This window comes from Olea europaea, unplaced genomic scaffold (genome assembly GCF_002742605.1).
Source record: "Olea europaea var. sylvestris unplaced genomic scaffold, O_europaea_v1 scaffold3293, whole genome shotgun sequence".
In the NCBI taxonomy this organism is placed as follows: Eukaryota; Viridiplantae; Streptophyta; class Magnoliopsida; order Lamiales; family Oleaceae; genus Olea; species Olea europaea.
This window is the reverse complement of record NW_019251856.1, coordinates 13,875-40,167: the sequence shown is the minus strand read 5'-3', so window position 1 is coordinate 40,167 and position 26,293 is coordinate 13,875. Positions and strand designations below refer to the sequence as shown.

The 26,293-nt window shown below is 29.8% G+C and overlaps 2 protein-coding genes across 9 annotated transcripts; one reads left to right on the top strand and one right to left on the bottom strand.

Annotated features, from left to right (window-relative positions):
* Positions 1 to 18: 18 nt before the first annotated feature.
* On the bottom strand, positions 19 to 3,693 carry LOC111385807 (mitochondrial thiamine diphosphate carrier 2-like). Of its 6 annotated transcripts, none has more exons than XM_023010229.1 (7): positions 3,621 to 3,693; positions 3,379 to 3,513; positions 3,144 to 3,287; positions 2,160 to 2,276; positions 1,951 to 2,062; positions 1,367 to 1,494; positions 19 to 888 (listed from the first exon to the last, which is right to left on the bottom strand). In XM_023010229.1, the coding sequence occupies exons 3-7, from the start codon at positions 3,258 to 3,260 to the stop codon at positions 724 to 726; spliced, it is 639 nt and encodes a 212-aa protein (XP_022865997.1). In that variant the 5' UTR covers positions 3,261 to 3,287; positions 3,379 to 3,513; positions 3,621 to 3,693; the 3' UTR covers positions 19 to 723. The 6 variants fall into 6 exon arrangements, with proteins under 6 accessions (XP_022865997.1, XP_022865994.1, XP_022865992.1 ...); XM_023010226.1 differs by having other exon boundaries at positions 3,398 to 3,513; XM_023010224.1 differs by having other exon boundaries at positions 3,144 to 3,513.
* A 13,305-nt stretch (positions 3,694 to 16,998) lies between these two features.
* On the top strand, positions 16,999 to 21,119 carry LOC111385806 (CAP-Gly domain-containing linker protein 1). Of its 3 annotated transcripts, none has more exons than XM_023010223.1 (7): positions 16,999 to 17,175; positions 17,459 to 17,497; positions 17,788 to 17,841; positions 18,452 to 18,505; positions 20,449 to 20,502; positions 20,604 to 20,675; positions 20,785 to 21,119. In XM_023010223.1, exons 1-7 carry the CDS (start codon positions 17,122 to 17,124, stop codon positions 20,887 to 20,889), a joined length of 432 nt encoding a protein of 143 aa, XP_022865991.1. In that variant the 5' UTR covers positions 16,999 to 17,121; the 3' UTR covers positions 20,890 to 21,119. The 3 variants fall into 3 exon arrangements, with proteins under 3 accessions (XP_022865991.1, XP_022865989.1, XP_022865990.1); XM_023010221.1 differs by having other exon boundaries at positions 17,005 to 17,175; positions 20,779 to 21,119; XM_023010222.1 differs by having other exon boundaries at positions 17,007 to 17,175; positions 17,462 to 17,497; positions 20,779 to 21,119.
* Positions 21,120 to 26,293: the final 5,174 nt, after the last annotated feature.

Genomic DNA, 26,293 nt, shown 5'->3' with positions numbered 1-26,293 from the left:
AAACATAATCTATCTTATGTAGATAGAAGAGTATAATTGTCCAGAAACTAAGAGTAAAATCATGTACTTCATTAGATATGATCATGGCAACACAATGACGCTATGAACGCTATGAACGTGTTGCCGCAATTTCTAAGGGAAACTTTCAACTATAACCTCGTCTTGATATTAGCTCAGTAACTTTAGAGGTGAAAAGATAAAAGATAGTAATTCCACTATTTCAGACAGGTGTACGCTAGGGAAAATTTAAAATTCCAACAAACCCAATCTTTATATCTATTCCATTCCCAATCTTGCTTTCAGAGACGACATATACTCTCAGAAAGATAACTGCAACTCAGCCTCATTATCAACCCCAAAACCCTTCCATAAATACATACAAATTTCAATATAAAACAAGCAACATAGTTCACATATTTCTTAACATTATAAAATGTAAATACAAAATAAACTTCATTGGCAAGAAACTACAAAGAGCAGGAAAGAACTCCATAAATGGTAATGATGGACCATCAGCTACAGAACAAAACTAACAATTCGTATGTGCTAGTTCTAACGCGAGGTTTAAAGGATTCTCATCCCTCATATTATAAACAGAACAGGAATATCAAGAGATTGGATAAGGTATGCTTAGTCAAAGTTTTTGCATATACAGAGATGCAGAAAGACAAATCACCATTGGATGTTCCTGTTTGCACGTCTGTGAGAGAAAGGGAGATAGAATTAAAAGTTTACCATTGTCCAGCGCTTAAATGTATCATAGGTTCCAAACTGCAATCCAGCGTAAGGAACTATCTCAACCAGAGTAGGTGTTAATCCAGCATACAGCCCTTGAAAGCCACGGGTTTCAATTATATCAACAAATGCAGATCTCATGCTTGGATATACCTGATCATAAGCATAATACATTACTTCCAGAAATTCATATTGAATCATGAGTGCAACAGATGTGAGGAACAGGTGACTGCAACTTTCAGAGGCAGACTCACACAGATAAAAACTTCTTCACCTATGAATTGTGAAGGATGAGTCATTTCGAAATAGTAAAATGGCAATAATAATTTTTTTAACTTCACCAAATTGAACATAATGTGGCTAACAATGACAGTTTTTCACGATGTTTATAGATTCTACAGGGATGATTACTGCCAAATGGAGCATGTGGTGTAATAATGATAACATAATGCCACCACACATCTATTCTTTACAACCAGTCGCTACAATAGATACATATAAAATCCTGCAGAAAGCTATACTTGGTGTAAAATGTGCAATAGTTAAGAGTTGAGTTCAACATACACAGATTCGTGCAAATAATTTTAACTAAACAGATACCAATAATTCAATTGCATGCCTGACTCAATACCTTTGGCTCCCCTTGTGAAGCTAAAATGGTTCTTAGAAGATCAAATGGATATGATCCAATAGTAGCGGCACAGCCTGCTAGTGCCCCACTGACATAAGAAAGGTACGGACTTAAATGGATGTGATCTCCTGCAGCAAACAAAAAATCAGGCCAAGCATGTCAGAAATCAAACGGCATGAGTTGATATTTATAAATTTATTTCTATTTTAACCAGTCAAACTGAAACTACCCTAGGTCCAAGTTTCAATTTCTGCTATCTTCAACAGAACAGACAATTCAAGTCAGAATAGGTCTCATAAAGATCCTAAAAATAATAAATGACTATAGTGGAAAATATCTAGTGAAAAAATTCATGATGCCTATAAATTATGTGGATTTGAACAACAACAAAGATCAAACACATCCCAAAAAGATAAAACAATATGATCATTTCGCATCCTATCACAAGAAACACCACAAACGCTAGGCATATGATTTCAGAAATATACAATGACTAACAGGGCAAAGGGAACAATGCACCTTGTGTAATATCTACCAACACATCAAACAGCATTTTCCAGGAGGACAGAATCTTTAGAACAAACCTGACTTTGAAGAACCAGAAGCCAATGTCTTCAACTTGTGCAAAACCGTAAATTGTATTGATGTATATGGCATAACCATGAGTAAGGCTGGGACATTACCCCGCCAAAACCCCTATTATGAAACAAGAAGTGATGTGAGTAGGATAAGAACATGTGGAGTTGCTGAAGAGTTGTCGAATAAAAGCATCGGACATCTTTTGAAGTTATACCCGTAAGCCTTCCTCTCTAAAGATATCCTTGGTTGCTTGCAGCATTCCAGTATATTTTGATGGGCCATACACATCTTTGCGAAGTAAAGCCCACTGTGTAGTGGGTTCCAGTTGAACCTGCCAATGGATAACATTACCAAATAAGTTTGCAATTCTTCATATACAGCCACGTGCACTTAAAAAAAACTCATACAAACTCATAGCAGAAGAATGACAACATAAATGAAATGAATCTGACTGACTAATAAAATGATATAAACTATGTAGACAGAGTGAGAACTTGTATGATTATGGAGAAATTTCTCTTTAAGATGTAAATATTGTGAAAATAAACCATCACCTTGAAAGGAAATGTTGGAAACTTTTCTTAACATTTTAATTGATGTGTCCCCTAAGTGTTTGTGTCAGTGTCCATGTCTATTATGTAAGGCCTTTAAAATTTAAATGTAGTCTCTATTTCCGGTAATAAAAACTAGAGTTTCAAGTACAATGTTGAGATCATCACCATTTTATAGCAATTAGACTATCATTGACTACTCTAAAGTCCCATAATTTGTTACATTAAACTCACAAGTGGATGAAAAAAAAATATATGGTTCCTAAAGGAAGCGAGTATAAAAATATTAAAATCTGAAGCCAGATTCAACCATACATACAGCATATACATGCCTGCATGTGTATAGAATAGCACAACTATAATATCAGAACTGTGCCACAGCGTGTTCCTGTCCCAGAATTATTAGTCGATCAGATAAAACAAACGCAATTGAGTAATTATCATTTCGACCCAAAAAAGTAAACCAAGTTACATAATACTACCAATGGAGTATAGACAAATACAATCAACCATCCCAGTCTGAGTTATGCATATGTTCAATTAGCCAAAATTCAACACCTTTAACCAGAATACAATTACGCTCACTTTTTTCACAAATTAAATCCATAATATATATTTAATGACATCATGAAAAATTAGAACTTCACCTGAAATCTAATCTTAATTACGTCGAGAGGTGACGTGACAGTTCTCGAGATTGCGCCGGATAATGCCCCTGCCGTGGCATCAATCAATGCTCGTTTAAGTTGCCCCGGCTCTTCCATTCCTCTCCTCCACTATACTACAACAACCTGCAACAATAATCCCTTTTACAAAATCAACTTTTCAATTTCATTTCTGCCTCAATTGATACCCCGAAAGCCAAAAAAGAAAACTACCCACGTGCACAACATATACATACAAAAAGTGCAAGTAGGCAACTTTTCAATAAAATATCTTCTGGGTTTGCGGAAAATTGGAAAAGTTGTGAGCATAAGCTGAATTTTCTCCAAGAAATACACGTTTCATGATGATCCCCTGAATATTACATATCCGCACACACAATCAGACCAATCGAGAATGAGAATTCGATAACAGATTCTTCATATGAAAATAAACTTAAAAAAAGAAAAAGGTAAAGGTACCTTTGAAGAAGAGACGAGGAATAGAGAAAGACGAGAGCCGACATTGACAATTTCAAGGTCAAAAATTGTGCGAGTTATATATGTTTGTATATGCGTACTGTGTGTATACACGTGGATGAATTTTGATGCTCCAATTTTGGGTTCTTTTTTATTTATACTGGTTAATATTTTGAATAATGGTATTCAATACCATTAGTATGAAGCATTTGGATGATATTAAATAACACTGATTGTTTGGTAAGAATTTTGATAATTATTTTTTTGACCATTATAAATAAAATGAATTCTACTTATGAGATGAGAATTCAAAAATGACGATTGAAATAATGAAATAATAGTAAAAAAATTAATTTAATTGATTTAAAAGCTATATCAAACAAGCACTGGGTATACTTAAATACAATTTCATATAATTCATTTAATTGAATCTATCAAATGTGATAGTTTAAACTGGCACTCTAACACCACCAGTACTAAATATCGTTATTTCAAAGACTTGACATGTTTGTTGTACAAGGTCTTGTAATAGTATTTTGATTTTTGTTGTGTTTGATTTCTTAAGTTATGAAAATTAAATATCGTGCAAAACATATAAATAATACATTAAATGAAAAAATGATTTTGTTATACAATATTTTCATGTAACCATTAAATCAGGGACAAAAAAAAAGAACTTTTAGAATCTGAAAAAGATCTAGCATAAATTCAATTATATGAAGGTATAATTCAATTGAAAAAAGAACTATTAGGGTCCATTTGATTGTAATGATGAAATTTGTGTGGAAAGAAAACGAATTCCAGAGAATTGAATTGCCTAAAAATTATTTTCATAAAAATTGTTAATTAATAGTGTTTGATTGGTATAAATTTTCACCTGAAAAATGTTGAAATTAAAGTGTCATTTGGTGTTCGCTTGGTTTTATTTTTCATGAAAATTGTCAATTTAAGCTATATTTTTTTTTTACAATTGTTTATAGAATTTGTTTTCATTACCAAAAAAATAAAATAAAATCCAACAAAACCAAAAAGCATCTATATTTTAGTGTTCGTTAGACTTTATTTTACATTGAAATTGACAATTTAAGAAATATTTTCTTTTACAATTATTTCTAGAATTTGTTTTCATTGCCCAAAAAAAAAAAATCTGCAATGAAAAAAAAAGTTGGAAAAGCAATTCCCACCTATTTGGTGGGAATTGCAATTCACTAAAAGCTATAAAAGTCATCACGTGAGGCAAGAAGTGGAAAATGAATTCCATGCCAATTTTTTGCCATCAAACGCACTTAAAAGATGTAAAAGGAAATTTATTTTCCAAGTTCCATGAAAAAGGAGGGCTATCAAACGGTGCCTTAGAGTTTGGACATATAATGCAATTAACTTGATTAAATAACAAGCTTAGTGAACATTAATAAATTCAATTGAAAATAAAAGTAGGAATTATATAAAACAATAGAACCACAACTTAATAGACAGTTATAAATAGCCAAACTGGAATTTTACCTCCACAGACAGTGAATCAGCCGACAAGAACAAACTTATGGGTTGGTTTGGAACGGTTTTGTGGCTAGACAATGTAGATATTCGAGTTGATCTAGAGCCAACTTGAAACCCCATTTGGTAAAAAAGATTTTCAAGTACACTTATAGAGTCGCAAAATCAACACATTCTTGGATAATTCTAGTGAGACTAAATAGCATTATTCTATTAGAAAATGTGAATGCCTGTGAAAATACTTAAATACATGAACGTTAGTTGATTTTGGTTAATTTTTCAACAAAACTGGTTCAAGGGACAAAGACCTTCTTAGCCCTAAATAATATTAATTGGACAATCTAGGAACTATAAATATGGTGATGATATTAATGTCTAAGAGCATATCCAAAAGACTCTTTATTTTTAAAAAGCATCTATAAATTTTAGAGAGTTAAAATTTTGAAATACTCCAACAAGTCTATATTTAACACTTAATTCTACTACTCTTAAAATATATTTATTATTTTTTTCTATATTTTATTTTAAACAATTTTTCTTTAGATTATTTTATTATTTTCCTACATTTAAAATTGAAACACTTTGAATGCATTTAATTATAAAGAGTGAGTTTGACTCTCCAAATTTGAAAAGTCAAATACACTCTCTAAATTAAAATGTTAATTCAAAGAGTTTTTTTGTAGCATAATTTTAAAGGTTGGATCTTTAAAATAGATAACATCTCATGTTTAAAGAATTTTTTGAAGATGCTCCAAAAGTTTTTGTTTTATTATTTTCATACATTTAAAATTGAAACACTTTGAATGCATTTAATTATAAAGAGTGAGTTTGACTCTCTAATTTTGAAAAGTCAAACACACTCTCTAAATTAAAATGTTAATTCAAAGAGTTTTTTTGTAGCATAATTTTAAAGGTTGGATCTTTAAAATAGATAACATCTCATGTTTAAAATTTTTTTGAAGATGCTCTAAAAGTTTTTGTTTTTTTGGTGAATACTTTCCATTACGGGGAAATACATAGAAATAGCCCTTAGAAACGGGTCATTTTTCCAAAATGACCTTTGGTCAATTTACATAACAAAAATGCTCTCCATTTAGATATTACATAATAAGACACTATAATATAGAAATTCTCTATTTTAGTCCTTAAAATTAAATATTGGTTAAAATTTGATAGTTTTATTTGATTTATACTTTTTATTCGATTTATTTGATTTTTGTTCGCTCTAAGTAGCTCCCCCTTATTGGTATCAGAGTCATAAAGATCATGAGAAAACCCATAAAAAAATATATTACTTGAAGAAGTAAAAATCTTTAGATTTATATTAATACTTAGATTTTATATAAGTTTAATAAATAACAGATTAACTATTAGAAAATTAAATGAATATTTGGATTATACATCTTTAAAATAATAATTAATTATAATACACAAATATTTACATTTTGATAAAAGCATAGAGATCATGAAAATTAAAATAAGAAAAATATATAATTTTTGGCATTTAGAAGAAGAGAGAGGTAGTTATATATTTTTAAAACATATTCATAATAGATTAAAAATAATGACATTAACAATAATTAAAGAGTTGTCTAGAGAAATAAAGGAACAAATATTATAAAAATTAACAATAGAATAAATAAAGGATATATATACATATGAAAAAATTATTAATATATATGAAGATGAAGAAGATAATTTATATTACAAATAAAAGTATGAGTACAAGTGATAATACACATTTAAAATTCAATAAATTACTTATAAAAATGGAAAAAATACAAGAGGAAATACGAAATATAATTTTAATACCAGAAGTAATGAGAATATCAAATAATAGACAATTAATAAAATTAAAATGTGAAAGATTGAGACTTGAGAGTAGATATTTTACTATAGTAAAAGAAGAATTAGTAGATCCAAATACAGTTGAGAGAAGAATTAGAAAAATAACAGATAAAAAGGAAAATAAAAGATGCAAATTAACCTATGAGTTAGAAATAAGAAAAAAATTAAGATGCCAATAAGTGAATATATGGAAGAATTAAAATCATTAATAAAAATATTAATAAATGATGTACAAGATTTAAGAAATGAAGTAAAAGAAACAAGAAACGATATAAATATATTAAAAATTGAAATTAGAGAATTAAAATAAAATAATAAAAATAAAGATAAAAAAACTTATAGAAAAAGAAATGACTTGAATGGGAAAGAAACATATAGAAAAAAGAATATAGTAATAGAAACAAGAAGTATGGATGATTAATTTAGAAAGAATATATTATCAAAAATATTAGAAGAGGAATGATAATCTAGAAAAAAATCATTAGGAAAATTAAAAATAGAAGAAAAAAAGATAAAAATGAAAGAAGAATTATATTTACTAATAGAAAATTTTGATCAATTAAACTTAACTGATATAAGTGAATATTAAGTTTTAATGAATACTGGAGGAGGACCTAATCCAGCAGGACATGGTACAGATGAAAGTTATGCACCTATATATACTAAATCATATAGACAATTTTATGATAAAGTAAGAGATAGACAACCACCTAAAAGAAATAAATATAAAGATATGTTTGAATTAAATGATAATTATGATAAACCAACTAATCATGGAGAAACAAAACTAGATTTAAATTATAAAATAGATACTAAAAAAGCCTTATTAATTTGGACAGATTCAATGATATTATATTTTTTATATAATAAAGATGACACGTGGAAAAGTACTGACAGAAGAATAGATTTCTTAATAGCATCCTTTGAAGGAGATGTTAGAAATTGGTGGGAATGAATAAGCAATTATACAAAAACATTAATAAAAAGAATGTACAAACAGAAATAATAAAGTCAGATAGACAAGGTATAGAAAAGTTAGTAGAATATATTTCAAATGAATTTTTAGGAGAAAATTGTATGAGAAATGTCGAAAGAGAATCAATAAGAGAAAAAGATAATTCTAGAATTAAATTAATAAATTTAACAATATGTGATATGTGTAAAATTAAAGAATGTACTTGTGAATTTAAAAATTACTATTATGTTCAATTTTATAGTAATGAAAATCAAGAAGTATACCAAGACATTTACTATAATAAGTTATCAGGCTCATGAGAAATATATTTTAAAATAGAATTCGAAAAATATGTTAGAGATAATATTAGAATACCTAGAACTTTAGATTCAAAAATAAAATTTTTATTTGAAAGACTTGCATATATATATCAACAAAGACAATTAACGAAAAAATCAAGAAATTTAACTAAAATATGTTGTGAAAATATGAAAACCCAACTGCAATGAGAATGTAATCCTGAAAGAAGAATTAATAAAAGAAAGTATAAAAATAAAAAATTTAAAAAATTTAGGAATTCTAATAAAAAATATATAAAACCTAGAAGAATATATTATAAAAGAAAAAATAACACATATAATCAACAGAAGAATAAAAAGAAAAATAAAAGTCAATATAAATGTTGGAATTGTGGAAAAATATGTCATATAAGCTCTGATTGTGATAAAAAAAATTAGAATATTACAAAAAGAATATTTAGAAATAAAAGATGAATTAAGTCAAATATCAAATATTGAATAATACTATAATCAAGAAGTATACATAAGTGAAACAGATGATGAATCAGGATCTGAATAGAGAAATTGAAGAAATAGAAAGTAATAATATAAATATAAAAGAATATGAAGGAATAGAAAGATATGAATTAAAAGTCACTTTTGATAATAACAAGTTTAGAAAATTGCAAAAATTATCTTTAGACTTAAAAATAGGAAAATGAGAAGTTTTTGATAGAATTTGGAAATGAGAAATAATAGCAAAAAATGAATATCACAAAATAGAAAAAATCATAGATGTAAGAACAACTTAGAGACAACATAAATTAAATTTTTTAACAAAAAATACAGTTGAAGAACTATTAACAAAAATTAGTAAAAACCAAAGTGAAAAAATCCAATATATTTATTTAGCAGAAATACAAATAATGTTTAAATCACTATTCAGAGAATTGATAGACTCACCCTTAACTATAACTTTACGTGATTGAAGAATAATAAATTTAAAAGATAGTCATTTAGTAACAATGAAGGAAATTTAGCATATATAAAAAAATATGTTTACATGTTATCCATTGTGTATTATTAAAAGATAGAAATTTTAATGAAATTTTAGGACTACATTTTAAATTTCATAGAGATGATATCATGCAACCAGGTGATCAAATTTTGACTATAAGATATAGAGTTTTATATACATTTACTAATTCTAATTATGAGAACATTTATTCCAATAAATCATATATTAAAATTCATAAAGAATGAAAAGATATTAATAAAATAATATAACCAAATAAACAAATAAGTTTAATTCCAGAAGAATATGAATTTAACATAACAAAAAATAAATCTAAAATAACATAATTAAATGAAAGAGAATGTTCTAATAATATAATATTTAAGGATGGAAAATTAATTAAAAGATCAAAAAATTTTAAAATACCTAATAAAAATCAGTTAGAAGAAATCAACAAAATAAAATAAGTAAAACTATATAGGAATACTAGAAATATGAAAATAGAAAGAAAATATTATAATGGAAGAGAATATATAAATGAATCAAATATATTAATAGATACAGGATTTAGTGAATGTCATATAACTTCAATTAGAAATAAAAGTTTAATAACTCATAAAACTGAGCCATATAAGTATGTAAATTTTGATGGACAAGTACATATTACAGATTTAGAAGTTTAGGTGCCAATAAAAATAGAAGGAATAGATTTTTTAGTACCATGTTACATAAATAAAAGTATGGATATAAACCTCCATATACTTTTAGGATAAGTATTTTAAATGGATTAGAAGATTATAGTATAAAAAGATAATGATTATATATTGTTCATAATGGATAAACTATATTATGTAAAAAGAATTAGATGAATAATCAGATAAGTTTTCCATTAACTGTGTATATACAAATTACTATTGTAGAAACAATATAACAACTTGTACTTTAATAGATACAGGAAGTTATATAACAATATTTAAATTTTTTTTAATAAAATCATGAAATATAATAGTAATATAAAAATAACTGGAGTTACAGGAAAGAACACTCAAATAATTAATAGTGCTAATAAAGTTAATATAATTTTTGTAAGTAAACAAGTTACAATAAATAAAGTATATAAATATGATAAATTAGAATGTGATATATTATTAGGAAATGATTTTATACAACAATTTCAATATCATAAACAAAATAATTATATGATAATGCTACAAACACCTTGTGGATACTTATTAAAAATACCTAGAGAATTTAAACTTTATAGAGTTCAGTCAGTACAGCGAGGTGATAAATAGGAGAAAAAACCAATCATATATAATGAAATAAAAAAAATATTGTATAAAAAAATTCTAAAAACAGGAATAAAAATTAAAATAGAAAAAATAATTGAACAACTATAAAAAGTTTATGGAGAAAATCTATTATTATTTTGGAACCCACATCACCCAAAAACTAAAATAAAATTAACAGAAAATGTTATAATAAGAGTCAGACCAATGATATATACTATAGAAAATACACAAAAATTTAAAAATTATATAAAAGAATTTTTAGAACAAAAACTTATTAGACCTAGTAACAAACCTCATAGCAGTCTAGCTTTTATGGTTATGAAACATTTTGAATAAGTTAGAGGAAAAGATATGATAGTCATAAATTATAAAGAATTAAACAAATATACTAAATTTGATGGTTACTTTCTATCAAATAAAAAAGTGTTAATAAATATTGGAAGATGAAAACAATATTATTCTAAATTTGATTGTAAATCAGGATTTTAGCAAATAAAAATGGAAGAATATAGTATACAATATACTGCATTTAATACACCTCGAGCAAAATATGAATGATTAATTATGTCATTTGGTCTAAAAAATGCACCACAAATATATCAAAGAAAAATGGATAATATATTTAAAAAGTTTAATGAATTTCTAATTGTTTATATTGATGATATATTAATATGTTCTAATAGTAAAAAAGAATATAGAAATCATTTAATCCAATTTATTAATGAATGTAAAAAAGAATGAATTGTACTATCTAACAAAAAATCTATAATAGAAAAATAAGAGATAGACTTTCTTGGATTATCAATAGATAAAAGAGGGATAAAATTACAGACTCATATATCCAAAAAGATAAAGAGTTTTCCAGAGAAATTAGAATCCAAATAACAAATACAAAATTTTTAGGATGTTTAAATTATGCAGAAGGATTTATTAAAAATCTTTATAAGAAAATACATAAAATTCAAGTATTACTTAGAAAAACAAATACTAAAGAATGGATTGAAGAACATACAAAAGTAGTTAAATGATTAGAAGAATAATGCAAAAATTTGCCAAAATTAAGATTATCAGATGAAAAAGATAACTTGATTATTGATACAGATGCCTCAGATAAATATTGAGCAGCAATATTAAAAACAGATCTAAATGAAATTTGTAGATATTCAAGTGGAAACTTTAATCAAGCAGAAATAAATTATACTACTCATGAGAAAGAATTACTAGCAATTATGAGAGGAATAAAAAAGTTCTCATTATTTTTATTATCCAAAAAATTTACTGTTGAGATTGATAATTCTCAAGTTATAGGATTAGTCAGGAATAAACTACCATCAGAACCCCAATACAGAAGGCTCCATAGCTGGCAAGTTTATTTAGCATTTTATAACTTTGATATTGTCCATATTAAAGGAGTTAATAATTTTCTTGCAGATTTTCTCATCAGAAACATAAAATTTGTTGATGGATAAAGCCAATGTCACGAAATTATACCACTCTATCATACATATACAAAAAAGGACAGATTTTCTTAAAAAAGAATTCGAAGATATAAACTCTGAAACAGCCCAAATTTCAGAGATGTTCAACTCATATATAAAGATATTGTTAAATATCACTACTGAGCATCATAAATATACCACAGAACTCAAAAAATCAAGTTGATGCTATTACAGCACAACTAAAAGATATACTGTCTGAGACAGATATACCAAAGAGCTCATAAATGAGTTTTTCAAACCAATACCAAACAGGGACGGCTGGAAGCAACAGTAGACCCAAACGTGACAACATACCAATTGATAATCAAGGAGATTCTATTTCAGTAACATCAACCAAAAAAGTTAGGATACATAGAGATAAAAGAGATACCAAAACAATCAGCATCATGGACCAAGAAGATAAAATCCATTTAGATCCAAAAGAAAAAAATATGTCGAAATAGTCAAAATTGCTTATGAAATAAAAATGAGTGATTCATATTTCATTTCTCCGTGAAATAATGTTTATCCCAAAATAACAACTATGAAAGGAGGAGACCCTTCATTTATAAAAATTATGGTAGACTATGAATTTGATATACTCAGGAAAAGATTTGATTGAAATTTCGAAGTTTGATGACATATTCATAAAAAAAGTTTCTAGATTTACCAAGGGACGAAAAATATATTTGAAATTCTATTCATTAAGTCCAGAATATGATGGAGTTGTTTACTATCCAGTTGAACACATAATCTCAATTGGATATGTTGCAGCCAATTTCCAAATAAATGTTACAGAAAATAATAGAAAAGTTCCGATAGTGACAAAATCACGGACCAGACATAGGAGAACACTTGGAATTAAAGTCATCTACAATATTGTCAAAAATTTGTTTGATAAAAAATTCTCATACCTGTGCCAATATGAAAATTGGATGTTAGTATCTAATGAAGGATATGGAAAATCAGAAATTTTAAAGGACTATATTACAAAATTAGATATACATCAATTTCTAGGATATCCTACTACTATAAAAGAATTATGCCAGCTAAGGGAGTGCCCCATCTGCATGTGAAGAAATAAAGGAAGAGGACAATAATAGAGCACCTTTGACAAAGGTGTATGGAGAACAATAATACAGCTGCATGTGAATACATTGAAGAAAAAGAGCAATAATAGAAAAAGATGCTATTTGAATAAAAAGTTGAAGCAGCATGTGAAGATCTAGACCCAAGGAGGAAAAATATAGAGAGGCAAGTGTACCTTTACTGATGTACTCAATGATGTAATAGAATCTCACAAACTTGTATAAATAGAGACATTGTCATAAATAGAGGGATCATCTCATCTTACCTTGAAATCTCGAGTTGTAAGCAATAGTTATTTTTAAAACCATTCACAGTTTGAAAAATCAATTTTTCTGGAAATCCCTTTGCACTAAATAGAAGTCTTGTATAAATAGAAATAAAACTCCAATATTTTGATATCAATATGATTTTCTAAATTTTTATTCCCATAGATTCTTGAAAGATCTAATAAAAAGTTTCCTTCTTATTTTGACAAAAAGAAAGTTTTTGTTTAACAGAAGTCTAGAATTTTATTCTTTAGAAATTGAATCAGCGAGAGCAAGTAGTTGGAATAGTAACAATTTCATGAAGGCAGGAGGCCGTTGAAGGAAGCAGTTTACGGATTCAAAACTCGAAAGTCACTCGGTTCTTAGAATAAAAGTCCAGATCAAACATAAGGTAAAACTATTAAACTTTTGCTAAAATTAGAATGAAACTTTTTAAGATCTTAAAGAATCGTACGGATTAATCGATGATTATTTGTATGAATAAATGCCAGGATATACAATTGAAAGATTATATAATCTATTAGAAAGAATGTTAGAAAAATAAAGAATATTATTTCTCAATTAGAAAATATAAATTTACCATTTGAAGAATATAGTATTTTAATTAGAAAATATGAAATATACGTTGCAGATTATTCTTATTTATTAGATCATAGAATGAATTTATATTCAAATATTCAAAATAAAAGATAAAATGTTTAAAGATTAAGTAATATGTTGTAATATAGAAAGAATCATTTAACTAAGAGTAATATAGACATTTCAATAAAAATGAATAGTAATAGGCCAAACAGAAAAATCTCCCTTCCATTACTGACCATAAAAACTAGTTTTTTTTTTTTTTTTTTTTTGAAACGACAATTATATTTCTTTTTATTATTATTATTTTCTTTTCTTTTATTTCTCATTTCTCGTTCATAAAAATAAATAAATAAATATGTAGGTGTTAAATAATATTACATATAAGGTGCAATTTGTTACTCTCTACAAGCAAGTTAGTTCATATGTAAGCTAAGCAAATAGAATATACAAGGTGGTCCAGTATTATGGGATTCGAATAAATCAACAAAAAGTTTTCAGACAAAAATACTCATGACAAAGGCATTGATGGTCTTGGTCGGGTTAGTTAAGCTCAATGGACCATTCCTTCACTAGGTAGGCGGCACGATGAGAACACATCTGCCCGTCCGTGTATATATAGAGAGAGGGCTAATTGTTAACTAAAAGTTGAAAATCAGTAGCTTTTGCAATTTCTTCTTACATTGCATATATTTGTCAAAATTCGTGGGCATAAAGAAGTGAGTATTCAATTGCATGTTTGGGTTTTCAGAATCTATATACGCTTTCTTGGTCCTAAATACTGACCAATTCTTCAAATTTGAATATTGTCATTCACAAAGTTGAAAAGACAATACAACTTAACTAACTATAGCGAGTGTGGGAACTTTGCACTTTGTACTCATGGATTATTGGAGTTTTCATTTCACACATCTTTCATACTAAGTAGCATATTCATGGATTGAGCAATACGATCCATGGACCAATGTTACAAAGAAAAATTTGAACTCATATTGATCGTCAGTTAATAATATTTAATTATCTCTCACAAGATAGCGAAAACACATTGTACGTTAAGATAGTTGAACTAGTGAGAAAAAGCCTAGAATCGGGCCAAGCAAGAGAGTCACACCGAACTTGACACCGTGGTAATAAACATGTGTAGCATAATAGTAAATTTAACTCATACACCTATCTCAACTCGATAACCTCAAGTAAGGATTGTGGGCAGAGATAGCCCATAAAGAAATTTGGTGGGCAGCCACAAAACTAGCGCTAACTCCAACCCATAAGTGGACTATTTTAGAATGTCTCAAGTAGATCGACTCAATTGACATCACTATACAAATATAAATTCCTGGTTCTAGAAAGGTCTGATAACAAGAGATCCCAATATTTGCTCTCCAAACAATGACCCAGAATGTATCCTTAGACTTGTCCTAGGTGGACGCTATCAACTATATCTATCCCCAGACACGCCTTAACGAAAGCTAAATTTTGATACTACAACCATACTAACGTTACCACTTCCTATATAAACACACTCACTCCACCAGCCACCCACGAACCAGCATCTACTACAAACACGTCCGGTGTTTGGGTATTCGATAACGGCGTGGTTCGAGTAATAGAAAACGATTGGGACCGTCAAGGCTCCTCCATTGGTCGTCGAAAGTGCCAGTGCATGTCTCTAGTAATGAAGTCATTACATCGTCTGCAGTTCTCTAAAGGAAAATATTGTTGTTGAGGTGGGAGAGGTATTATGATGATCTTGAACTTCTGCAATTCCACAAGAGATCTAAAGTTTATCTCATCTCACTCCCCAAAGATTTGAGCAAGTTAAAGTCCATGCACATGTATGATATTGTGGTCAAGAATAGAAATGAATTTGTAGTTAAGGGAAATGCAGTGTGAAAAATGTTAGCTATTTTTCTTATTTAGCCCTTGTTTGAGCCCCATTTTTGCGAAGAAAATGAATTTTTGAATAGTGTATTGATGGGAAATGTGTTGTTAAAAAATAAGAATTTTTTTTTGATTTGCGTATAATATTATTTTATTGAAGAATGTGTGGTTGAAATGATGTCAAATCACTGTTGAAGAATGTATTTTGGTTGAAAAATGAGGCTCAAACAAGCGCTTAGTACTGTTCAATGTACTTTATTAAACATGTCATAATGTTTTTCCCATTTTGGTTTTGAGTTCTTAGCTTGGTTTGATGTTCTTTCTCGGAGGAAGATGATGTACAGATTATAAGACATCGTTCCTTTTACTTTGGAATTTTTATAGCAATAAGTGCATCGATTTATAAATGCAAGTGATTTGTCGATTTAGAGATTCTTAAGAACGCGTTCCGGACATGACCTGCACATCGTGCCCAGAAACCGCCCAGAAAATCAGGCTGCGTCCTGGAGTTTTTATAAGATTTTCATTTAATTACAAAGCATTGGGTACTGAGATGTTTATGCTAACATGTATCTTAGGTCGATTTTTCACATTGCCTTAGCTCAATAGGGATGTTTATCGAAACTTTTAGACATGCTTTAAGTTTTTAATTATTCAATTGGACACTCGTTGATGGTATCTTGAGAGTTATGTGTCAAAACTACATCGTTCGAGTACTTGATTTTTGGATTAGTTGGCTATAGCTGTCGGCGCGCTTGTCATGCTTCACCAATTTATATTCCATAAGTTGAGCATTCATTTTTCTTCCCAAGAAGTAAAGTTAAAATGAACAAACTACACATCTTGAAATCGATATCTAAAGTTGAGCTTTTGAACTCTAATTTTTAACTGCAACAAAATAATAGAATTGAAATTTTCTTTCATACGAGGGTGTTTGGCGGGATTAAAATTAGATTTTTTAATAGATTGTGATAAAATTTTTTGAAACGTGTGATTAAAAAGTTGTCAAACTCTTGAAAATATAATTAATATTTATTATTTGAGTTTGACTTAAATTAAAATTATATTTTAATTCAAACCAAACATGCTCCAAAAACTCCCCAACAATGAATTAGCCCGCCCAAATACATTAAAACCCACTAAGAACTCAAATTTTTGAAATTCAATTTTATCTTTTTGTTTTTGTCCCATGTTTTTGTCTTCCATTAATAAACTCAGCTAAAATAAATTCGTCTGCACTCAAAAGTCTCCGCAATAAACCCCTGTCCCCCTCTGAAGAAAAAGCTCAGATCCAAATTCAAATTCAAACCTCCATATCCGAATCATCCGATGGAAAACTCCGATTCCACGGCCTCTGTTCCTCCGCCTGCTCCTCTCTCCGTGGTATTACTCTTTTTTCTCTATATTTGTTTTATACGAGTTTTCACGTAATCCCATTTCTGTGTTGCAATTTTCATTTGGTATATGAAATGTGAGTACTTTATTTCTTTTTCTGGGTGTTTATGTAATCCCCACTTTTATTTTATCAATCTTTACTTCTTTATCCGTGCTTATGAAATCCCCTTTTTATTTTTATAATTGTCATTTGTTATATGAATATGGAAATTTACCTCTTTTACTCTGTTTTTATGTAATCCCATTTCTGTTCTTTTTTTTTTTTTGGCAGAAGAAAGAGAATGTGATGCCGATCAACCCTAAGATTGCAGTATGCTCAATGCTTTATTTTAAATCATTTTCTTCTTATTTTTATAGGAACCCATATAATATGTACAGAGAAATGAAGCGTCATGCTTAGCTTATGCTAAGTACACATTGAAAATTAATCCATTGGTTTGTTATCCATTGCTTAACATGTAGTGCTTAGCAGATTATTTCTCAATATATATGCATTTAAAGTTGTATAAAAAATATTTACATAAAGAGTGGACCTTTGTATTTTGTTCTCGTAGATTTCGTGTTTTTGAATTGTAGATGAAATGTTAGAATGGTTTACAGGAATTAACTGAGTCGCGGCAGGAGCTTCTCACTAGAATACAGAAACTAAAAGAGGTGATTTCATTCAATTCGTGCAAAATTCATGTTTATTCAAATTGATTTAATTAGCTTTTTATTTCTTAGTTTATTATATTGATAAAAGTATTTAGAAAAATTAATATAAATTTAAAAAAATTATTGACTTGATAGTGGATCAAGTGATTTTGAACATCTTTAAAGACTAGTGTATGGATTTTCTACTAAACCCTTGTTTGGTGTAGCTAAAATCATACCTTTAGTATATTTTGACAAAAATTGATGAAAAGTGTGGTTGAAAAGTTATGGGTCTTATGAAATTTTTGGTTAAAATTAATTGTTAACTTTTACTTAAATTTTTATGAAAATTTTAGGTTACATCAAACATGGGCTAAATGTTGTATTGACTTATTTAGCATATGCTGTCAAGTGTTAATAAACTATTTATAAATGGTAAAAAAGACCAAATCATATTTTATCCATACATTTCGTAGAACCTACAAGTACTATTTACTTATCTACAACGAATTTCTATTTATCGACAAAATTGTTTATAAACACTTCCAAACAAATGCTTAAACTTGAATGGTCATCATTTTCGGGGCCGAAAGCATAACTTGTTCATTAACATTTTTTTTAAATTAACTAGGATCTTCAAGGTTGGAGGACGAAGTTAGACACTCAAGTTAAGGTCTACCGTGATGTAAGTATTATTTATGTCTTAGACATGTTTCGTTTTCTAGTGTTAATTACATATTTTGATGCCCCTGATATGGTTAATTTGCCCCCTTCACTATTCTTCGGTGGTATTAATATGAGTAATATCTAAGGCACAATTCATACAATTTTTTTATGCATAACTTAAATTTTTTCTTCTTGGTGTCTTATAAGGATGGATTCCTCCTAACCCTTTTGTTGGAAATCCTTGACTTGACCCAAGAAGTTTTGGCATCACTAGGGACAATGATTTTTTAAAAGGTTAGGATGGGAAAGTGTCAATGGGAAAATGTCAATGTAAAATGTTATGAAAGAGAGGGCCTTTGATTGCAAGTTTTGATATTGAACTTTCGAGTTCCTCAAAATGAGTACTCGTGACATCCAAATTGCTCATATTAGACTGTTACCATTATTCCAGTACTCTCATTCATGTTAAGTTTTTACCCCTACTAAGCTACTTACAAAAGTGAGAACTTAAAAAGTTTTTTACTTCCAACAAATAACTATGCCCCTATTTGGTATAGATTCTTTCAAATTAATTTTTATTCAAACTAATTTTATTTATACATTCTCCCAATAAAATAATTTTGTACATGGGCTCTTTACTTTTCATACTTCTTAACCACAGTTAGAGTAAAACATTGTTAAATTTTTATATATGAAATTTGAATTCAAAGTACACTTGTATTTATCATACCCCTGTAGCTAGATAATGACAACTGAAATACAATATATCCGACCCAATTATGTAGTATAATACACCATAAGTATTTAGTAACTATTATACCGTGAGAATTGGTTGTTTATAACATCAGTATGGAAATATAATTATTGAGAGCCATACGTACCAAGTGCTTTACTCTTTGCATAAATTAGCAAAATTTGATGAAGATAATACACTAATTCTTCCTTTGTTGTATTATTCAACCTTCATTGTGCATTTTGAATCACGTATGCCTTGACATATTATTAGAGATGATCTGATGTTTATTATAAAAATGGTTAAAATTGTTGCTGAATTTTCCGCATCTCCCTATTTGTTACAATAATACAACTTTTTATTTTTTCTCTATATCCACCTTTTCTCTGTCTATAGAAGAGCAAATAGAAAATCTTGAATCTTTAGTTACTAAAATCATTGAAACTAATTGATTAAAATTTGAAACCCCTTTGTGTAACTTTTGAAAGAGGAAGAAATGAGTTTATATAAAAAGGACGCTATAAATATTCTGAAATAAGCTATACTTACTGAAAAAATTGCATCTTTCAAAAATTCATACCGATCGATCTAATCGTTCAACTTTTGATGTAAAAGATCAATGAACAAAAATTGTTAAATGCTTGAACCTTGTTGCTTATACTATCCACACCTTTGTAGGTATTGCGTACGAACATGCATAGAATGTCTTATTGGGAAGAAGACTTAACTTGTTTTTGTTGTTATTTGCATATTGAATGTCCAAAGATGTACGGCTTATGTTTTGTGAGAATTAAAAAAATCGTAGTACATACTTTCTTCATGATAGACAATCTCTATAGTATTATCTATGTAGTCCATTATAATTCAATAAAGGATTTCTCAGTTGTGATTCTCGGCTCCCTTGGGGTTGTAGCAGAGGTTATTGAAACTTCTTTCCTGTTACCTGGTGTACAGTACTACTGCTTGTAGTAGGGTACTGACACAATCAATTGCATTTGACACTTCTTGTAGATGGTGTCCTATTGTCTGGCACTTTTGCAAGTCATGTTTGTGCTCTTTAGACACCGACAACAGGCTGCATATGCTATCTACTTCATTGGTTTTCCTAAGATAACTGACTAGACCCTGATATATTCAGTTTGGAAACTTTTCTTGGTTCCCAAGTCTTGTTGCCTTTTTATGTTTTAGTACCCTGCCTCATGATTTAATTGCATTTTTGCTTACCCCAGGAACTTTCAGAGCTTAAGAACTCCCTAAATACTGAAGTAGAGCAACTTCGATCAGTGAGTAGCCTCCCATAATTTCGTTATTTCTAGTCGAGATTACAATTTCATAGTTTCTAATCGAGATGTTCTTTATTTACTTGTTTGATTGATGAATGAAGGATTTTCAAGAGCTTAAGACCACTCTTCAGCAGCAACAGGAAGATGTTACGGCCAGTCTGAGAAACCTAGGGGTCAGTTTTCTTATGCTATCACACTACTATATTGTTGAGCAAAATCCAAATTCTTCCTCGTATGTTTTCAAGTTCTCAATCTTAGTCTTCTTGAACTCTTTAGCTGCAGGATGTTTCAGCAGAAGCCAAAGAGACTGAAGTTCCCATTGTTGAAAACACTGATGAAAATGTTCAAGAATTCCCAATAGGCGATAACGGTAAAGAAATTGAGTAAATCAAATTTTGCGCAATGATCTGTTTAATGAACGATCCCATCCGGGGTTGGTCGTTTCATATCTTGTATTGGATAACAAATTGTCGCACTGAAGAAGATGAAGCTGTCATCTTTAATCAGTTGTCACCAAATTACATTATCTTGGCTGTTTCCTTTGTCGATTTTGTATCTGATGCATAAAACTAGTTGAAATTATTGAGAAATCTTAGGGTATGTTTGATAAGCCAAAATTTTCCCTTGCATTGTTTGATAGCATTTTTTTTTTTTTTTACCTAGAATTCATTTTCCACTTTTTTTGCCACCTAAGTTGAATTCTACATTTTCCTTGAATTGGAATTCTCACCGATATGGTGAGAATCCTAATATCGGTGAGAATTCCAATTTCGGTCATTGTACCATTTTTTATATTTATTTTTTTTCCAATGGAAACAAATTTTAAGAATTATGGTAAAAAAATATTTTCTTTTAATTGACAATTTTCATGTAAAATAAAGTTAAACGAACATCTAAGGGTATATATATATTTATTTTTGGGGCAATGGAAATAAATTTCATTTCCAATACCAGTTAATTTTTTTTTTAATTGATAATTTTCATGTAAAATAAAGCCAAACGAACAGCAAAAATTACTTTTTTATTTTAACATTTTTTAGGTAAAAAATTATATTAATCAAATATAATAATTTACAATTTTTAAACAATTCAATTTTTTGGAATTTGTTTTCAATTCAATTTAATTCTATTTTTGCAATTAAATGAATCCTTAGAGATATCAAGACTTTCAAGAATCCGAATCTTATGAAATGTAGGATTGCAACGTTTTAATTAGTTTTTTTTTTTAATGACGTTTCCTTCATGGATTTTTCTAGCGTATACGTATGTTTTGGATGGATGTATGATAGACGCTTTAAAAGTTTTATATTTGAAAAAAAAAGTAGTGCATAAAATGCCGTGGTTATGTACAAGAAATATTAAAAAATCTATTAGGTATTAGTTCAAACCTTGATCATTCGTTAATTTTATTGAAGTACATTGAAGCATGAAATTATGTAAATTTGTAGTTGAAGCTTGTAATTAATTTAATTCTTAGTCGAAATTCACCAAAAGTCTAATGAAGTGCCAAACTTTTACTGATCTTTCAAAATTTTGTTCAAAAATTTCCTACAAGTGTATGCAAAGTACAGCGTTGCTACACGGATAGGGCCATGTCGGTCTTGTTTGTTGCACACTCCTTGCCAATAGAAGAGGCACAGACAAGGCCTTTGTCCGTTTTGATTTATTCATGCAAAGTATCCTCAAGGTTTTCAATTTTTCATTTTTTAAGCTTTTGAGAAGTTTTTGAAGATTGCCGGTTTTTGAATTGTGTTCAAAATAGAATCGGTAGCGTCTTTGAAGTTAAACAAAAACATAAAGTCACTTTAAAATAAATTTTGTGTTAAAACGGGTTGGTCATTTTGCAGGAGAAGTTAGATATTGTTTTCTTTTGTGGAAGAAGCATAACCGAATTCGCTCTTAAACATATACAGACTACAGTACAAAATTACTTATAAGTAACTTTTAAACTTAATCAAATTTATTCGAAATATCACAGTTTTCGATGCTTTCTGTCTCCATGTTGTGAAAATGATGGCTGTCTTCCATCAATCATATATCATCCAACTGGCTTTAAACTCAAAGTGGAAAGAAACCGAAAGGCTAAATCCCATTTTACTAAGCTTCAAAGTTCAAACATTAATGAGGCAAATGATGGTCTCAACCCCACTATATACTGAATTTGCTTTGAAGTTATGCCATATTTATAAAGTTCGTTGACAAAATGATATCTAGGAGAATTATAAAAAAGTCATTTTTTTTTTAAATGCATCAAAAATTTGCATGTGTACCTAAGCCCCCGTTTGAGCCCCATTATGTGTAGATTATAAGAAATGAATAGTATTTTTTTGAAAAATGAGTGGTTGAAAAGTTTTTGATTTACGTATAATATTATTTTATTGAAGATTGTGTGGTTAAAAGTAGGAGAGAGAAAAATTTAATTTAATGTAATGAGAAATAATGGGGTTCAAACGAGGGCTAAATTTATAAAAAAAGTCACTTTTCCAACTAGAAATGTCCAACTTACCCTTCATTTCCTATTTTTGGGAGCATTTAATGCTAGCTTTCCAATCCAATTAATGCTATGATTTGATTAGTTAAATTTATATATTATAATCTATGGATATATATATACATTCTATTGTATAATACGAATTTACCAAAAAAAAAAAAAAAAAGGTACAAAACCCTATTTTAACATCAATCAAATCTCTTCTCCAACGAACCTTTACTTCATCATTTTTCTTCATTCTTTGATCAAGAAGACACAACTGTTAGATTCATCAATCATTTTAATAGGTTAGTTATTACGAGTTGTTTATATTTTTATCGAATAACTTTCTCTTTTTTAAATGTTAAAAACAATATGATCATCAAAGTGAAGAATGGTTTTGAAACTCTTATTAATCATGATGCTCTTAATTTGTGAAATATTTTTGAAGGGAGAAGATACCAAAAAGAAATTTCAAAAAGATTTGGGCAAATGTTAAGTATGACATTTCATATTTAATAAAGCATTCAGTCATTTATTTTTGGCAGATGTTGTGATGATGTAGTTGTTGTAGTTGAGAATTTATTATAACCATTAATGTTTCGAACAAGGTATCAAACATGTTTGAAACTTCTCGACAGTTTCGACAGTTGAACTGTTGAACTTGACATTTCGAAACTGTTGGGTTAGACATTTTAATTGTCGAAATCAACAGTTAAAAACTGTTGACCCCCTTCATTTCACCTTATGTTTTTGCATGTGTTTAAATATTCGAAAGTGCCACTTCCATGCTATTACATATCGACATATTCATTGTACAGAATTCTTATCGTTCTAATCCCAATAATTCAGGTATGAACAATCATTTTAGATTCATCGTGTCATATGGAGAAAAGTTCATTCACGTGGATGACGAATGAAAGTGGACATGGGACGAAACCACTTCCATTTTAGTGTCGAGAAGTATTACCCTAGCCGGACTTGTGTTATTGTTGAATGACAAACTTGGTGTTATTAATCCACTCATCAAAATTGAATTGAAATTTAGAGTCCCGAATTTCAATTTACCATCGGTCGAAATACGTGAAGATGAAGACCTAATTTGGTAAAAATCTGTTCATACGGAAACTGCCCTCTGCATTACTATTTTGGAAACTGATCTGTCGAGTGTTGACATGGGGAGGGATACAAATTTGCATGACCCTTCGTTCGGAGCAGCGGATGTTCCCCATAATGTACAACATGATGACATCCATCATGAGCCTAGTACCCCAAACAATAATGTAGCCAATAGTCCAATTGAATATATTGAGGTTGTACCGTTAGATGAGATGTTGGATAACCCGTTACAAGTACAAATGGTGCAATATTGTAGACGTTGACGGGGGAATGTCATCACATTCCTAGAGTTTGGATACATACCAATGAATTATAAGTGTGAATACATCCGATCTGGTTGAACGACAAATATTCTTCAGCAAAAAAGAGCTGTACTTGAAAATTCGTGTGCTTGCTTTGCAGGACAAGTTCATTTTTAAGGTCAACGGGTCAAGTCTCAAAATGTTAATTGTCACATGCACAGACGATAATTACAAGTGGATGTTACGTGCTTCGAGTGTGAAGCAGTCTGCAATATTCATGATCCGTAAATTCAACAATGTGCACACATGTTCCGTAGATTTTCGTCGTAACACATATCGATATGCCACTACTTCTATAATTGTCGAGCATATTTTGTAAAAATTGGATAATCCATACCGATCGTACGATCCTACCACTATTGCACGTGACATGGAACACGGGTTTGGTGTGAAAATAAGTTACCAAAAAGTACATAGGGGCAAGGTAGCAGTTTTACATATGCTACACGGTACATCGGGGGATAATTTCCAAAAACTATCGTCATATTGTCATGTCCTAGGAGAGGTAACCCGGGGACAATAACCCACATTGAAGTTGATTCCTGTAACAGGTTTTATTACTTCTTCCTGACTTTCAGTGCAAGCATTTGTGGTTATATGCACTGCTTGAGGGCCGTTATTTGTGTTAACGGTAGTTACTTGAAAGGTCCATACAAAGGTACACTTCTGCTGGCAACCCGCCAAGATGCCAACAAACAGATTTATCCCCTAGTATGGGAGATCGTTGATGTCGAAACAAATAGATCGTGGATGTGGTTTCTGTCGTGCTTGATAGAGCTTATAGGAGACTCGGATGAATTGGTTTTTGTTTTCGATAGGAAAAATAATATTTCTAATGTCATTGCTCACGTATTTTCTCTGTCTCACCATGGGTACTGTATTTGATATCTGGAGAAGAACTTAATCCAGTGGTACAACAACGCAAGTGTAATATTTCTATTCAAACGAGTTGCAAGAACTTCTCGGGTCGAAGAGTTCTAAAGACTTATGGGAAAGATTCGTAGGGTCAATGAAAGAGTGTATGGGTACTTGAGCTAGCTGGTTTTTCATTTTGGTCACGAGCACTATTCTTTGGGCAACGTTACAACATATTGACAAACAACAACGCAAAATCTTTGAACTCAATATTAAGACATGCACGTTCATTGTCGATCACATGCTTGGTCGAACACATTCGGCAAACTATACAAAAGTGGTTCTACGAACGTCGAACCAACGCAACCACATGTAGTGTCGTGTTGTCATCGAGGATGGAAAGCAAGTTACAGACAACGTTCGAAACAAGTGCAAGGCTTCGAGCTCAAGGCCTGACAGACAACTTAACACAAGTTGGACTATCAAATGACACGGACATTGTGGACTTTTTCGATAACACGTGCACTTGTCTTCAGTTTCAGCTTAATCGTATAGCGTGCATTCATGCAGGTCATGCTACCTGCTTGCGAGGTAAATCATTGTACGATTTATGCTCACCGTATTACACATCGAAATATTGGAGGGGTGCCTACAGCGAAGCAATCTATCCTCTTACGCGTGAAGTGGACTGGATTGTCCCAAACGAAATTACAGGTACTCCTATTCTGCCACCAAGTGTATGTCGTCCTCCATATAGACCACCCACACGACGTCAACGATCCAAATACGAGTCCACCACATGACTGAGGAAATGCACCTGCTGTGGTAGAGTCGATCATAATCGAAGCACATGTTCGAACCCCTTTCTAACACGGCCCGTTCAAATAGGCTCTTCTCCGTGACTGGTCGAAGTTGTATGTTTACTTTTTATCGATGTCGTTTGTACTAAACCAATGCATTTATTATAATTTTGTTATCAATTATACCTATCTGTCACATCATAATTCCATGTTCATGCATGTATCTACCATTCTCTGTACAAAAA

What these genes read in the sequence shown, in the direction of transcription:
- LOC111385807 (XM_023010224.1), bottom strand. Translation starts at nt 3,260, where the DNA reads ATGGAAGAGCCGGGGCAACTTAAACGAGCATTGATTGATGCCACGGCA. An exon ending in TTAGAGAGGAAGGCTTACGG is followed by an intron (nt 2,063 to 2,159) that starts GTATAACTTCAA and finishes GTTTCATAATAG; the next exon opens with GGGTTTTGGCGGGGTAATGT. An exon ending in TTCTGGTTCTTCAAAGTCAG is followed by an intron (nt 1,495 to 1,950) that starts GTTTGTTCTAAA and finishes TGTTTGCTGCAG; the next exon opens with GAGATCACATCCATTTAAGT.
- LOC111385806 (XM_023010221.1), top strand. Translation starts at nt 17,122, where the DNA reads ATGGAAAACTCCGATTCCACGGCCTCTGTTCCTCCGCCTGCTCCTCTC. An exon ending in AAGTTAAGGTCTACCGTGAT is followed by an intron (nt 18,506 to 20,448) that starts GTAAGTATTATT and finishes TGCTTACCCCAG; the next exon opens with GAACTTTCAGAGCTTAAGAA. An exon ending in AAGTAGAGCAACTTCGATCA is followed by an intron (nt 20,503 to 20,603) that starts GTGAGTAGCCTC and finishes TGATGAATGAAG; the next exon opens with GATTTTCAAGAGCTTAAGAC.